Below are 17,485 nucleotides of genomic sequence, written 5' to 3' on the forward strand. Positions count from 1 at the left end.
ATCAGGTGGAAATGTATCTCCTTCCTGTGACTACATTGCCAGATTTAGCTGACTTCCTGTTACAATATATATATATATATATATATATATATATATATATATATATATACACATATACACACACACACACACACATATACATACACACAGCCCATTGTGTTATTTACTCTAGTGCTTAAACCAATACATATTATAATCTAAAATTTCTCAGTCAAAAATTATTCCAAACTTATATACATTACATACAGTGTTTCTTAACCTTTTTCAGTCAAGGCACTGTGGAGGAATTATGGACAATCTCAAGGCACCCTCCAAAATTATGGAGGCGCCCCATTCTAAAATTTAAGAACTATTCAAATAGTTTTACATAACGCAGCAGCAATACACATAACACCCAACGTTAAAGGTAATTTATTCTTCCAAAGCAAATACACTTTCGCAAACCGGTACTGACCAGTATTCCAATGCTTATCTTCTCCATCAGTTTTTCTCCATCACTTAGCTAATGAGACCCCAAAGCTGATAGAGAGGCAAGGGAGGGTCATATACAGGCAACTGACATCCTCCTTATCAACTGATGATGTCATTGATCCTTAAGAGGTTGGCAGCTAGAAGGTTGTACAATGAAAATTTGTGGCTTTGTGTAACTAAAAGGCAGGTTTCATCCACCCACAGGCTTGTATACAATCTTGGGGAAATTTTTAAACATTTTTCCAAGGCACCCCTGAAGAAACCTCAAGGCACCCCAGGGTGCCTGGGTACCCTGAATGAAAAAGGCTGCTTTAAATGTCCATGCTTATTTTCAAAAAGCATCCAGTGCTTCAAAAAACAAAGTGCTTAGTGCTGTGCTTCTTCAAAGCCACTCTTCTATTCCTCTCACTTTTCATCCAATAGCAGCTTCTATTAAACTCCATGCCCCACAACCTGCTTGTGATCAGCGTGATCCTTCACACCAGAGAACCCACCAGCTCTCCATGACCCCCTAGATTATAGAGGGTCAAAAAGAGCTTGTATCCCCAAGGATTACAGAATAAGTTCACCTTTGGGAACATTTTCCATGTTCCACCCGTTTTTAGGGTGCAACATGTAACATGTTCCTAATGCTGCAGCGCCCCCCCCCCCTCCACCCGCGATAGCAGTACGGGAGAAGTACCTCTTACTAACTGTGCAGGGCTGAACACACGTGGCCACGTCATTCATGCAACTCTGTGTGTGAATGAACTACAAGCCTCGACATCCTTTGCCATGGTAGTTCATTGATTCTACCTGTAGATGTATCCGTTTGCCGTACGGGATGTATGGGCACACAGATACACTGACAGATCTGCAGGAGACCTGCATGGCATCAGAAATCTGCTGATCACTGGTGAAATGCTTTACAGGCTCCAAAAAAAAAATCCTCTTTTTTTTAACATGCCAATAAAATGTGCATTTATTTATCTATTTTAAGGTGAAACTATCCTTTAAACCATCTTGAACATCCTCCACTCCTCAGACTGTTATCTCATGCCACAAATATCACGGGGAAGAGAGAAAACCCTTCCTCCACCGAAACTCCAGGCAAAACTGATGGACTACAACCCCTGTTATGTTTGTTACGCTATCCAGGGCTTCATTAGAGAAATGTACCTTCACTTTCTGTCTCGGTGACAACGGTTCTACCAAGCAGGTAGTGGGAAAATTTGACTTAGGGATACAGAGAAGAAATAAAAATCTGAAAGGAGTGCTAGCTATCCCCTACTTGTCTGCCTGGGCTGCTCTTGAAGAGTTGCTCTCACTTCCTATATAGTAATATGTTGGGAGAGGGACAGAAAGTGAGGGTTAACACCTCTAATGGAGCCCCAGATATTTTGTAAAAACCTAACAAGTAATGTAAGCCCTCCACACTCTATTGCTGGATATGCAGTTGAAAGGCTAAGTTCACCTGTGTTTAGGGTTAACCATATAATGCGTTCCAGCTCCTGTCCCCTCTTTCCCTGATCCTCCCCTCCTTATGACATTGGACGATGGATCTTCTACCTGCACCTGCTGTCACAATTTCAAAACATGTGAAAAAGGAAAAAAATAACTGCGCTATACAACACCAAAGAAAATAAATAGATGAATAAAAGCTGCAACTAAACAGTGAGATAACACCCAAACAGACATAAATACCAAAAATAGTTGCACTAAAAATACAATGAATAATTGTGTACAGTGACAAACACAAAGCATGTAAAAAAAAGGATCATAACATAGGTAAACATAGGTAACATAACATAGGTAAAGCCGGTTGGCTGCAGCTAGACACCCATCCTTCCGGGATCATAAGAGCAGGGTTACGTCAGCACGTTGCTAACCCAACCACGACGTCATCTGTGACGAAACGCTTTGGGTTAGAGACGTGCTGACGTCACCGCGCTATTACGATCCTGGAAGGATAGGTGTCTAGCTGCAGCCTGCCGGCTTTAATGCTTTTAACGTCTATTCACATGTAAGTGCAACATGTTATGATCCTTTTCAAAAAATATGACAGTTTTACACTATGGTGCCTTTCCCATCTTTTATGGGTATGTACGTTCTATTGCCCTGTGAGCTCTGAGGGACCTCTATGGATGAGTGGTTGTGATCCCCTGTTTGTGATCCCCTGGTGGAGTGTACAAGTGTCTTGTGACCCTTGTGGTCAAGTGACTCTGGTAAGCAGTCATTTTTACTGGTGGTGGCTATCTTTTAAATCGGTGGTGGTTATCCATTAATACATAGTCTCACACTGTGTCTCCACATTGAAGAATCACTTTTGGAGTGTCAGTGGTCATATTATATAATTTTAACCTTATACTAGTATACAGTTTCATACTGTATCTATATTTTTCTAACTTTGGACTATCACGGGTGGTTTATTATTGCCGTTTATATATCACCTTTTTTACATGCTTTGTGTTTGTCACTATACACAATTATTCATTGTATTTTTAGCACAACTATTTTTGGTATTTTTGACAATTTCAAAACAGTTCAGCTGTGTGGAGCTCTGCCCACGCAGCTGCGTCATTCATTCATTCACAAAGTTCTGCGAATGAATGAACTACAAGTACTGTCGGCCACTGCGCCTGATGGCTTGCAGTTCTCAATGAGGGCGCGGATAAGTGCTTTCGTAGTTTATTGATTTTTCCTGCAATTCAGTAACTGCCTGCTCATCGGAGGTATGGGCAGATAGTGTACTGAGAGTCTGCAGGATCCTGTTATTGCACACACGATCTGCTGATCACTGGTGCAATGCTTTATAGGCTCTGTGAATAATAAAAAATAAATGCACATTTTTTATTTGCAAAAAGATGTGCATTTATTCTTTAAGTAGCAGAAACACAAAAAGTCATCAACCATCACATTGCTTTCTCCTCTCAGCATGTTTCTTGCACTAGTTGTGCTTGAGCAGAGCCTGGTTGGCGCACAGTCCTGCCCCTCTCTTTCCTAGTTTGAGTGCTGCTGCAGACAGGATGTCAAGATAGGTCAAGGTACTTACACTAGTTGTAATTAAAAAACAAAACAAAAAAAAAAACAAAAAAACCTGGTGCTGGATTTAAGGCTACATGTACACGTTTTAAAAAGTCCCTTGAATGCTGGAATTTAAAGGACGTTTAAAACGTCCGTTGTGTCGCGTTATCATGCCGCGGTTAGCGGGCGTTTGCGCTCAGAACCGTTTCTAGAGGTCAAAAAATGATTCCCCTTTAAAATGGAAAAAACGCGAGCGCTAAACGCGGGTGATGGCGTTCTTGCTTTTGAAACGCCGGTAAACACACGTTCTGAACATCCTGAACGCAAATAATTGCTTTACAAAAAACGACACTGAACTCAACTGCCTGTAAATGACTGTAAACGATCCTGTGTACATGGACAGGAAAAACAACATAGAGGTGGGTTCAGGGGCCTAAATGGCGGTTTACAAGTTGCAGTCTACATGGACCCTTAAAGTGTTACTAAATCCACAACAGTAAGATCAGTCTGTATATGTAGTAAAGTATGCTTGTTATACTCACTGTGGGACCTAAGGGGTTAAATTCTCCTCAATGTGTAAAAAGGCAGTTTGATCCTGTTTTCTCTGATCCTGCCTTTTTTTTTTTTTTTACTGTCCCCAATCCATCTGCTGATAGAACAGAGCCCTAGGAGGTACTCTGTACATGCTCAGTTTGGTGTGTTTAACTAGAGAGTATTTTTTTTTTGTTTGGGAGGGTACATGTGATCGGCACAGGGCCGATCGGCACTCTCCAGACAGAGGGTCAGGGGTCCTGTATTCTCATAGGACAGTAAGAAGAGAAAGAAAACTCCTCCTACAATCTTTGACCAGTGCTGGGCTGGACACTGATAGAAGTCACAAGACTGCTTTATCCTGCTGATGAGAAAAGCTATTTAGCAGTTTATATTTACTAAAATGATTGCACTTCCCTGTTCTGTGTACTGTGGGATACCAGATATAGTGAATGCAGGGTCCTGAATTTAGTAACCATTTAAGTAAAAGTCCCGCCAAAGAGCAGACACTACCTGGTTTGCAAGGTTTGATAACTGATAATTAAATCAGAAAGGGGCAACAATTAGGATGGTCTTGCTAACAGGCAATATAGGGCATCTTGTGGTGTCTTTTTTAAACAGTACTTTAAATGTTAAAAGTTTAAAAACTTCAGGTGCACTTTAAACCTAGAAATAGGACACAGTAAAAGCATTGAAAGCTTACTATATAAAGCAGAAATTAATGGAAACAGTCTGAAAGTTGTGGGAGAAGTTCCTTATGTACAATTCTAGAAAGCCTCTTCATTTTTTGTTCTTCCAGACAATGAAAATTGCATCATGTCACCTGTAGAGACGGGGGTTTTTCCAGACAGCAATGAAGTATAATGAGACTTCCCAAACGAAATGCTGTGTCAGAGCACTCCTGAAAAGTTCTATTTAACACCAATTACACATTCCCCAGAAAAAGCAGAAGGTGCAAAACCTTCTACAGCCTACCATGCAAAGAAACATATGGTTTTAGTTCATTTCATTAAGTGTGAGTTTTATTTGTTTCAGATCAGCACTTACCTTAATGAGAAAATCTCCCAGTTCCAGCTCACTGAGGATCTCATACATAATCTTCAGACACTCGGCATCGGGGATCATGGGGTCGTAGTGTCCAGCAATGTCAAAGTCCTGCCATGAATATGCATAGGGGGATCAATAGAGACAGGCCAAGCCATGCAAGATAGATGGGGTCACATTTAAAAACTCATACATTTTAAAGAGCACAACAAACATTGTTTTCATAATGCCAGCATGTTGTAAGTAATATTATTTAGAAAAGCTGAAGAATACTTTCCAGTAACAAAGAAAATGTGTAAGAATATTATTACTTTTCCAGCATTTTCAAATCATCAGTTTTTAGGATGAACTAATCACTAGAAATGCTGGGCAAGGCCTCACACTTATTCAATTTTCTGTAAAAGGCAGAGGCAAAAATGCAACTGCAGAACCACTAATATTCAATAAAGGGTTAGTTCACCTTACAAAAAACTGCCTTTGCAGGGAAGGAGCTCCTGTAGATAAAAACAAACTGTGCAGCGTTCTAAGTTGAATAATGCCCTTGCTATAGGTATAGGGCTACTTGCATGCCTCCCGAAGCCTGGCTGAAAAACTTCCCCCATCCTGCCTTGTTGGTAGGATGTTGCCAAGACCCTCCCAGCCATTATTGCTCATCCCCATCATTACAGGAGCAAGCTCTCAAATCCCCACACCAGTGTTAACCACTTCAGCTCGGGAAGGTTTTATCCCCTTAATGACCAGGCCATTTTTTGGGATTCGGCACTGTGTTACTTTATCAAAAAATTGTGCGGTCGTGCGACGCTGTAACCAAACACAATTGGTCCTTTTTCCCCCACAAATATAGCTTTCTTTTGGTGGTATTTGATCACCTCTGCGGTTTTTAGATTTTGCGCTATAAACAAAAAAAGAGCGACAATTTTGAAAAAAAAAAAAAAAACAATATTTTTTACTTTCTGCTATAAAACATTCCTAATAAAAACATGTAAAAAATCAAATGTTTTTATCAGTTTAGGCCAATTTGTATTCTGCTACATATTTTTGCAAAAAAAAAAAAAAAATCCCAAAAAGCGTATAATAATTGGAAACTTGGACTTTTTATTTATTTTTTATTAATAATGGCGGCGATCTGCGATTTTTAGAGGGACTGCGACATTGCGGCGGACAGATCGGACCCCTAACTGACATTTTTGGGGACCAGTGACATTACTACAGTAATCATTGCTAAATAATATGCATTGTTACTGTATAAATGACACTGGCAGGGAAGGGGTTAACACTGGAGGTGATCAAAGATGTTAATGTGTGCCTAAATATGCTTACTGACTGTGTGGGGGAGGGCTCTGTGACAGGCACACAGAGATTGGGGTTTCAGCTCAGCTGAAACTCCTGATCTCTCTCTGCCTGTGTGACAGAAGACTCGCCTGGTTTGTTTATATAAGCAGGCGGGTCATCTGTCAGTTTCTTTGATAATCGCAGGAGGCCGGCGGCAATCGCTGCCGCTCCTCCCGCTGTGTCTAATCACAGCAGAAACGTGGTGTCAGCGGTAACCGCCACAGAGGCCGCGTGCACATAATCACGTAGTACTACGTGATTATGCGCAGCCGAGCCAACGCAGTAAATCTGCATGGGGCAGTCGGCAACTGGTTAATTTTGACATCAAATTTCAATTTAGTCAAAGTCTTTTAACTAAAAATGCCATTTTAGTTTTAGTCATATTTTAGTGAACTAAAATCACCAGTACATTTTAGTCTAGACTAAAACCGAATGGGTATAGTTTAATTGCAATGCATATTTAAGCATTTCTCCAGAATTCCCAAACTCATGATATACTCCAGGAGTAAAACATCTGACATGTTATTTATGGTATTAAGGTTTGAACATGCACTATAGACACAGATTTAGCTGTTGTGATATATGACCAGTGTTAAGTTAAATTTTGATTTAGTTTTAGTCATAGTCTTTGGACTAAAATGCCATTTTAGTTTTAGTCGTATTTTGGTTATTTGAATTGTTTTAGTCGTATTTTTTTGACTAAAATAGTGCTAATTTTGTTAATGAAATTAACACTGCCCCACATGTGTGGTCCAAAATCTACTCAATTTCAGCACTGATAAGCTCAGAACTACTGCAACAGGGGAGAGAGAGTGCATGGGAGGGGGTTTGAATCCGCTGGGAGCATCTTAGCAACAGGGCAGGACAGGATAATGCTATCTCTGGGAGTTTTCCAGCCAGGTTTTGGGAAGCATGTAAATGACCTTTACCTACAGTGGGTACGGAAAGTATTCAGACCCCCCTTAAATTTTTCACTCTTTGTTATATTGCAGCCATTTGCTAAAATCAAGTTCATTCTTCTTCCTCATGAATGTACACATAGCACCCCATACTGACAGAAAAACACAGAATTGTTGACATTGTTGCAGATTTATTAAAAAACAAAAACTGAAATATCACATGGTCCTAAGTATTCAGACCCTTTGCTGTGACACTCATATATTTAACTCAGGTGCTTTCCATTTCTTCTGATCATCCTTGAGATGGTTCTACACCTTCATTTGAGTCCAGCTGTGTTTGATTATACTGATTGGACTTGATTAGGAAAGCCACACACCTGTCTATATAAGACCTTCCAGACCACAATGCATGTCAGAGCAAATGAGAATCATGAGGTCAAAGGAACTGCCTGAAGAGCTCAGAGACAGAATTGTGGCAAGGCACAGATCTGGCCAAGGTTACAAAAAGATTTCTGCTGCACTTAAGGTTCCTAAGAGCACAGTGGCCTCCATAATCCTCAAATGGAAGACGTTTGAGACGACCAGAACCCTTCCTAGAGCTGGCCGTCCGGCCAAACGGAGCTATCGGGGGAGAAGAGCCTTGGTGAGAGAGGTAAAGAAGAACCCAAAGATCACTGTGGCTGAGCTCCAGAGATGCAGTCAGGAGATGGGAGAAAGTTGTAGAAAGTCAACCATCACTGCAGCCCTCCACCAGTCGGGGCTTTATGGCAGAGTGGCCCGACGGAAGCCTCTCCTCAGTGTAAGACACATGAAAGCCTGCATGGAGTTTTCTAAAAAACACCTGAAGGACTCCAAGATGGTGAGAAATAAGATTCTCTGGTCTGAGGAGACCAAAATTGAACTTTTTGGCCTTAATTCTAAGCGGTATGTGTGGAGAAAACCAGGCACTGCTCATCACCTGTCCAATACAGTCCCAACAGTGAAGCATGGTGGTGGCAGCATCATGCTGTGGGGGTGTTTTTCAGCTGCAGGGACAGGACGACTGGTTGCAATCGAGGGAAAGATGAATGCGGCCAAGTACAGGGATATCCTGGGCAAAAACCTTCTCCAGAGTGCTCTGGACCTCAGACTGGGCCGAAGGTTTACCTTCCAACAAGACAATGACCCTAAGCACACAGCTAAAATAACGAAGGAGTGGCTTCACAACAACTCCGTGACTGTTGTTGAATGGCCCAGCCAGAGCCCTGACTTAAACCCAATTGAGCATCTCTGGAGAGACCTAAAAATGGCTGTCCACCAACGTTTACCATCCAACCTGACAGAACTGGAGAGGATCTGCAAGGAGGAATGGCAGAGGATCTCCAAATCCAGGTGTGAAAGACTTGTTGCATCTTTCCCAAAAAGACTCCTGGCTGTATTTGGGATCACCCAAAACTCCAAGATAGCCAGACACTGCGACAAGGAGTTCTTGCTTCTACCGCCCTGGCGCCCATCCTGCGACCCGAGGGCCCACATGCAGCTCTTTGACACTTTTTGTGCAGCCCTCGGGGGGGGGGGGGGCCCTGGGCTCCAACCACTCCCCTAGCATGTTTGCAGTCTGACAATCTCATGTAGCATACTCATAGTCTCTGACCATGTCCTGTAGCATGTCCGCAATCTCTAACCATCTCTTGTAGCTTGGCCATAGTCTCTGACCATCTACTGAGTCTTGCCGATAGCCTTTGACCATATTGTGTTGTGTGTCTGTTGTCTCTGACACCGAATATTTACTCAGTATTATGTGCGTTCCTTTGGTGATGACAGGGGACGCACATGAGGCCACCTATATCAAGAAAGTTGACCACCACTGTTCTACAGTAATTAAGGCCTGAAGAAGTCAGAGTCAGATTTGGCATACAATGCTCCACTTATACAGTGGGGATCGAAAGTTTGGGCACCCCAGGTACAAATTTGTATTAATGTGCATAAAGAAGCCAAGGAAAGATGGAAAAATCTCCAAAAGGCATCAAATTACAGATTAGACATTCTTATAATATGTCAAAAAAGTTAGATTTTATTTCCATCATTGACACTTTCAAAATTACAGAAAACAAAAAAATGGCGTCTGCAAACGTTTGGGCACCCTGCAGAATTTATAGCATGCACTGCCCCCTTTGCAAGGCTGAGACCTGCCAGTGCCATGGATTGTTCTCAATCATTGTCTGGGAAGACCAGGTGATGTCAATCTCAAAGGTTATAAATGTCCAGACTAATCTGACCTTGCCCCAACAATCAGCACCATGGGATCTTCTAAGCAGTTGTCTAGAAAACTGAAAATAGTTGACGCTCACAAAGCTGGAGAAGGCTATAAGAAGATAGCAAAGAGTTTTCAGATGTCAATATCCTCTGTTCGGAATGTAATTAAGAAATGGCAGTCATCAGGAGCAGTGGAAGTTAAAGCAAGATCTGGAAGACCAAGAAAAATATCAGACAGAACAGCTCGTAGGATTGTGAGAAAACCAATTCAAAACCCACGTTTGACTGCACGATCCCTCCAGAAAGATCTGGCAGACACTGGAGTTGTGGTACATTATTCCACTATAAAGAGATACTTTTACAAATATGGTCTTCATGGAAGAGTCATCAGAAGAAAACCTCTTCTACGTCCTCACCACAAAAATCAGCGTTTGAACTTTGCAAATGAACATATAGACAAGCCTGATGCATTTTGGAAACAAGTTCTGTGGACCGATGAGGTTAAAATTTAACTTTTTGGCCAGAATGAGCAAAGGTACGTTTGGAGAAGAAGGGGCACAGAATTGACTGAAAAGAAGCTCTGTCCAACTGTTAAGCATGGGGTTGGATCAATCATGCTTTGGGGTTGTATTGCAGCCAGTGGCACAGGGAACATCTCACGAGTAGAAGAAAAAATGGATTCAATAAAATTTCAGCAAATTTTGGATGGTAACTTGATGCCATCTGTGAAAAAGCTGAAGTTAAAGAGAGGATGGCTTCTACAAATGGATAATGATCCTAAACACATCTCGAAATCCACGGGGGATTACATCAAGAGGCGTAAACTGAAGGTTTTGCCATGGCCTTCACAATCTCCTGACCTCAACATAATTGAAAATCTATGGATAGACCTTAAAAGAGCAGTGCGTGACAGACAGCCCAGAAATCTCAAAGAACTGGAAGACTTTTGTAAGGAGGAATGGACAAAGATACCTTAAACAAGAATCGAAAGACTCTTGGCTGGCTACAAAAAGCGTTTACAAGCTGTGATTCTTGCCAAAGGGGGCAGTACAAGATATTAACTCTGCAGGGTGCCCAAACTTTTGCAGACGCCATTTTTTTTGTTTTCTGTTATTTTGAAAGTGTAAATGATGGAAATAAAATCAAACTTTTGTTGACATATTATAAGAATGTCTAATCTGTAATTTGATGCCTTTTGGAGATTTTTCCATCTTTCCTTGGCTTCTTTATGCACATTAATACAAATTTTTACCTGGGGTGCCCAAACTTTCGATCCCCACTGTAACTATATCATATATTGGCGTAGATTTACTGTTGAGGGTAAGTCTATCCAAAAGTGATATTTTATAACTATACCTAACTGCAGTGGGCTTAATACATAACACTTTTTGAAGGAAATAACTCTCAGATAACCACATAACTTTCAGGCAGCTATTAGCAAGCAATCAGTATCAGGGTTTTGCTTAAAAACGACAGTTGAACAGTGAGACAGTGTCCCTTATTAGCTGCTATTTAGTTATGTAACAGTTCTTCAGTAATAGGAGTTATATAAACAAGTCCCAATGTTGGGTCACCCCTTAATGCAGGGTTCACAATGGAAATCAGGCTGTGTGACAGAGTAGCTTAGTGTTTTTGTACTTTGTACAATGCTTGAATGCTAAGCAGCAAAGAATTGAGAGCAGACGGTTTTTAAAATTGAGCCATTTCAGAAAATATAATATACTGTTACTTACACACTGATAAAACTCCCTGTAGCGCCCCAGGGCTGGATTGTCACGTCTGTAAACTTTAGCAATCTGGTAGCGTTTGATACGGCTAATTTTATTCATAGCCAGATAGCGAGTAAAAGGCACCTTTTTATACAGAGTTAAGAAAACAGTTTACATTCAGAGTTGTAGCAGAGTCTTTACTGAATAATTAATGGATCATAGTTTACTACCATCAATTAGCCAACCAAATGGTAAGTCCATATGTGTGGAGCAGTCCGGACACCCTCCAGCAAGTTCAATGCAGACAGACAGCAGCATGATTTCACTGACTTTTACCTAAATTATGCTAAGGCATACATCATGCTGCTTTTCTGTGGTTGATGTCAGCACAATATAAAAGAATAACATTAAAATGTAACTATGGTCTAAATTACAAATGAAATATATGCTGCAGTATAGCATTAATTAAACTGGTGCCAATATAAATATGAGAAAAAACATCCTACCTGAAAAGAAGACTATAAATAATACTTAACTTACCTGCTGCCTGCACCACTGAAACAATGCTCTGTTGTTGAGGAATCATCCCCGGAAGTCTGCTGGGACCTGACACTTTGGTACGGTGTCCTGTGGTGATTGTATCCTGCAGTGACAAGGAGAAGGAGCCATGCAGGATAGCACACCAGTTCGACACTCCTGGAAGTGTCGATTTCCCAGAAGACTTTGGGGGATGGTTTCACAGCAGGGATTAACAGTGTGGGCTTTTTTTTTTTTATTTTAGTCTTCATCTCAGTCAGCATGTTTAATTAGATATTTATACTGGCCACAGTAAATAGCTTATGATTCAGTGCTGTCCATTGTAACCTTTCCACATCCCTTGAATTGCATATAAGGAAAAAAGGATTGAACCTCTGGTCCCAGTCACCAGTAGGATCATACAGAGATGGGACTTTCAAGGATAGGTTACATAGTAAGGTAAGCATGTATTGTAAAAACAGGGTTTTATTACAACAGTGTTTCTTTCACGCTAGTTGCTTACAGCTGCATATATGATATTTTAGATTTTTCCCATAGTTACACTTTAAAAAATCATATATTTATTCAATGGAATGGTATGTTTTGCATATGTATGTAAGCAACCCCAAAGTCTTTTTTCAGATAGTTTACTTCTTTTAGATTAGTATGTGAACCTTAACAATCTGCAACCCCCAAGACTCTGTGAATATAATTCATTACCTTAAGGAAGTACTAAACAGTATCTGAGGATCACAAACTGAAAACGCTATTTATTTGCATTTTTCAAAGAAAACTCACCCAACCAGCCATGTCTGCATGCTTTTATTTTGTTGAGAAATCACTTTGAAAAACATGTCTAGCCATGGCTGTTTTGAGCAAGGACTGATGATTCACTTGGCATTTACTTCCTGGAATCAATCTGCCCTCAGCTCAGGCATGCTGGAAGGAGGGTGTGCTTAGCTAAAAAGCCCCTCCTCCAGATAAAAGAAAAAATGACCATGAAGACTCTTGGGATATAGAACATCATTTTGGCCAGGGGTCAAGTCCTGGGGAAAAAAGTGTGGGAACTCACCCAAGATACACCCGCGCCCCCCCCCCCCAAAAAAAAAATTTACACTCATATATTTCACAGAAAATACAATGCAACATTTATTGTAAGGGGTGTGAGGCTGGCACGAGAATGCAAATGTGCAGTGGACTCACTGCTCCACTTACCTGGCACCTCTGAAATCGATGTCCCCGGGCCTGCTCCTTGTGTGCTGGCTGTGTCTGGCTCCTCTGCTGCGTGCTGCTGCCTCGCCTTACCGGTGACTCCGCTGATGCTGTCCACACGCTCTGGGCCTTCAAATGCATAAACATGAAACATTCGTGACAAATTGGCCAAATAAACACATAAACATGAAATATTCCTGACAAAGGGCATCGGTCACGGTTCACAAATATTTCATGTTTATGCATTTGAAGGCCCAGAGTGTGTGCAGACAGCATCAGTGGAGTCACCAGTAAGGCGAGGCAGCAGCACGCAGCAGAGGAGCCAGACTCAGCCGGCACACAAGGAGCAGGCCCGGGGGCCTTGATTTTAGAAGTGGCAGGTAAGGTAAGTGGAGCAGTTCAGCTGTAAAATTCTGTCAGCATGTCAGCCACATTGTCATTTTCAGGGGTGTGTGAGTCACACACCCCTGAAAATGACAATGTGGTTGACATGCTGACAGAATTTTACAGTGTGAGGGACAGTATGAGAGGCAAATGTGCAGTGAGTGGACTGTGGAGACTCACTGCTCCAGTGACTCACCTCCCACTCACAGGCAGGCTGCCACACAGCCACAGTGCCACTTTCTAAAGGCAGCCTGCTCCTCTGACTGCTGCAGTTTTCTTCTGGCAGTGAGAGTCCACAATCCACTCACTGCACATTTGCCTCTCATACCAACCTCACACTGTAAAATCCTGTCAGCATGTCAGCCACACTGTCATTTTCAAGGGTATGTGAGCACACACCCCTGAAAATGACAATGTGGCTGACATGCTGACAGAATTTTACAGTGTGTGAGGGACAGTATGGGAGGCAAATGTGCAGTGAGTGGACTGTGGAGACTCACTGCTCCAGTGACTCACCTCCCAGGCAGGCTGTCACAGTGCCACTGCTAAAACCGGCCTGCTCCTCTGACTGCTGGAGTTTTCTTCTTCTGGATGCTGTGGATATGCTGCTGCTCTCTGTCTCTGCTGCCGGCTGCCTTCACCTTGCCTCATCGCCTCCCTCACCGCCTCACCAAGCGATCATCGATTCAATGCAGAAGGCACTCCAGTCAGGCCACGCCCACGCCTGTCCATTCCGCGCGCGCTCTAGGCCTGAGCTGGGCCTGTGACTGGCTGGTGTTTCTTGTTGCTGGGCAGCTCACTCTCCTGCTCGTGACGTCATCCGCTGTGCGCTTTCCCCTCCGCCGGCCTGTTTGCAGAGAGAGGCGCCGCGAGCGGCGAGACGCTGCGGCTGCCTGCACTGCACTGTAAGCTCTGGCTATCCTGGTCCTGCAGGAGGTCGGAAGAGCAATGGGAACTGCGTTCCCGCTGTGGAAATAGTGCGGGGACGCCGTTCCCATGCGTTCCTGCAGGACTCGACCCCTGATTTTGGCCCAGGCTAGAAACCAGGAAGCAACTGAAGAAATGTAAAAATAGAAGATTAAAACAAGTAAATATAATATAACTTCCTATTTATTTACTAGGGCTAGCAGTGAAAGGCCCCTTTCACACGTTTAGACTGATCAGGTCCACCTGTCCGTTTTTCAGGCAGACCAGATCCGGCCCCCCATTCCAGGTGGATGTCAGCGGATACCCACCTGGCACCCGATTGGACAAGATCCGCTGAAAACAGATGGATGGCGATACGTTCACCATCTGTTCAGCAGGTCGGATCAGATGGGATCGGATAAAAATGGACAGGCTGTTCATTTTCATCCGATCTCCTCAAAGAGGAGAGCCGGACTGTGACAAGTCTATCTCTGTACAGTGAGCAGAGATGGACCTGTCATCCGCCCTTCTCAACGGGGATCAACCGAGCGATCCCCACTAAGCAAATGGAGTCTATGAAAACTGATACGCCCTGTGTGAAAGGGGTCTAAAGATTAAAAGCAGTTAATGTTGATTAAGAGAGTTTAGTTCCACTTTAAATAAAAGGGATAATAGACTGGTTTAACTGTCTTACCCAAGGCCTGGACAATGATTTAGCCCTCTGGCCCTCCAAGAACACAATAGTAATTTAGTGCATGTCATGAAGGACACACAATGAAGTACCATGACCTTCAATATGTGTCAAAATGCAAAACAGCCCTGTAAGACCGAAACACTTTTCAGCCAGGTAGTGTAGACTCCATCAAATCCATATTGATAGCAAATAATTCAAATTCAAAAGTTTTATTTAGGGGAAAGATGGGGCAAAACAGGTACTGTAGGTACAATTAAAGACATTTAACATTTAAAGTCCATTAAACACTTAAAGACATTTTATGTCCAACCACATTTTTTTTTTTTTTTCTATGGAGTGGGGAAACTGTTATAACCTCGATCAGGATAGCTTTTACAGCTATCTGGGTTCCACTGATTTCACCAGGCAGAAATTGAGAGTAAAGCTGGCCATAGATGAGACAGTTTGAACGAAAAAAAAAAACTGACCTGATTCCCGCAATCCCACTCAGTAAGGATAATGGAATCCTCCCTGCTGTGGCATGGATTCAGGCTATAGTGTGCAGCACTAATGGAACAGAAATTTTCCAACAGGGTAGTTGAACAGAAGTCAAATGTTAAATCGACTTCTGTTCAACCACAGTGCCCATATGTACCTAAATTAAACGAGTCCCTGCTGAACTGATTACCGATCCATGTATGGGTAGCAATAATCTTTGAAAGCAAGAGAAATAATTTTTTTTTCAGTAGTGTATGGGAAGACTACAGCTTTTTTTTCCTGCTATCAATAAAGATCTGAAAAAAACAGTCACTCTCACCATTCATTGGCTACAAAAAAAAACATGTCACTATCTGATATTGTTCACATTTATTGCCACAAGGATTGGAATTGCCAGGTCCTGGAAAACCTTGTCAGATCAGTTTACGCTTGTTATTGCCTGGTTACTGGAAAATAAAAACTCATATCAGAAAATTTTGGACCTCTGGATTCAATATACCTCCATAGGAAAAATTGGATTTTTGACTTACTGTAAAATCTATTTCTCTGATGTTCATTGACGGACACAGTTTTAGATCTTCATAACTGTTGGGTTATACTGCCCCCAAAGGAGTAGGAGGACACTAGGCAGAAAAAAAGTCTGGCTACTCTCATGGGCAGTCCCAGGGGGTATACTCCCTCACTCTGCTGTAGTTTAGTTACAAACAGTATGTAATAAGGAACGCATTCAGCGCTATAATCAATAAAATGGAATAAAAGCTGCTGAACACCAGTACAGGTCAAATCTATCAAATCCCAGTTGAGCATAAAATACAAAAGAGGGTGCAGCGCTACAATAAAAATAAAAATAAATATAAAAATAAATATAAATGTACACTTCCCAGTTGAGCATACCTTTGAGTGTACATTTATATTTATTTTTATTGTAGCGCTGCACCCTCTTTTGTATTAGTTACAAACAGTGTCAGAAGAATTACAACTCCACAGAGGGGTGGGTGCTGAGTTTGTCAATGAACATCAGAGAAATGGATTTTAAAGTAAGTCAAAAATCACTTTTTTCCTATAAAAGGTATATTGTACTGGTTGGCATCCATGCTGACTACTGTCCAATACAAGGGGAGGAGAACCGGAGAACGATGCCACCATATCAGGGACTCCTTCGTTCCCTGACTCTTAGCTGGGTCTGATTGTCCAGAGACTGCCGAGTCTTGTCCCATTTGTTCAGAATCTCCCTTTGGTGGGACCTCGTATAAAACTGTGCAAATGGAACCGCCTCGATGGTAGACACCATCAGGCCCAGCACCCGCATGCAAGTCCGGAGGGATGACCATTTGTTGGACAGCAGGAGACAAATTGCAGCCTGCAATTTCTGGAGTTTGTCCAGAGGAAGGAGCACTCTGGCCAAGGCCAAGTCCAGAGTCAAGCCCAGATAGTCCAGCTTTGTGGATGGAACCAGGACAGACTTCTAAAAATGCAGAATCCAGCCAAACTCACGCAGAGTTCATATTGTGATCTCCAGGTTTTCCACCAGAGCAGAAGCAGAAGGAGATAATCCAAGTAGCCCAGTACCACGATCCCCCATTGGCATAGCAAAGCTAGCACCAGGGCTAACACTTTTGTGAAGGAGGTCTCACCCCTGAGGAGGGACCAAAGGGTAACGCCACAAACTGATAATGTTCCTTTCCCGCGGCAAATCAGGGGCAGCATATTGGAAGGTGAAGGTAAGCATCCTTGATGTCGATAGTAGTGAGGAAATCCCCCTGACACAGGGATGCCACCACTGTGCGAATAGACTCCATTCTGAACTTCTGCACCTGAACAAAGCAGTTCAGTGCCTTGAGGTCCAGGATTGGACGCACTTTGCCTTCCTTCCTGGGAACTGAAAACAGGTTGGAGTAAAAACCCTGAAAACGTTCCGAAGTCTGAACCAGGACAAACACCCCTTGATGTAACAGGTCTTGTCCCGCCCCAAACAGACCCTGTAAGCAGTCCGGGGACAAGCGCAAGTTGGAAGGAAAGAACCTTGCCGGGGAACAAGAGCAAAAAATTGTCTTGTAGCCAGACCGAATGAT

At 42.4% G+C, this 17,485-nt stretch overlaps 1 protein-coding gene across 1 annotated transcript in view; it reads right to left on the reverse strand.

The window, feature by feature from the left end:
* The window catches only part of LOC309553176 (histidine--tRNA ligase, cytoplasmic-like), a 214,063-nt gene that overhangs the window by 128,732 nt on the left and 67,846 nt on the right, over positions 1-17,485 (reverse strand). The window contains exons 4-5 of the mRNA XM_082254106.1: positions 11,249-11,368; positions 5,053-5,160 (exon numbers count right to left, since the gene is read on the reverse strand). Coding sequence (XP_082110232.1) covers positions 5,053-5,160; positions 11,249-11,368 — 228 coding nt within the window. The remainder of the gene's footprint in view (positions 1-5,052; positions 5,161-11,248; positions 11,369-17,485) is intronic.

The sequence above is a fragment of the Pelophylax lessonae genome, assembly GCF_965119305.1.
Source record: "Pelophylax lessonae genome assembly, chromosome: 4".
Taxonomy (NCBI): Eukaryota; Metazoa; Chordata; class Amphibia; order Anura; family Ranidae; genus Pelophylax; species Pelophylax lessonae.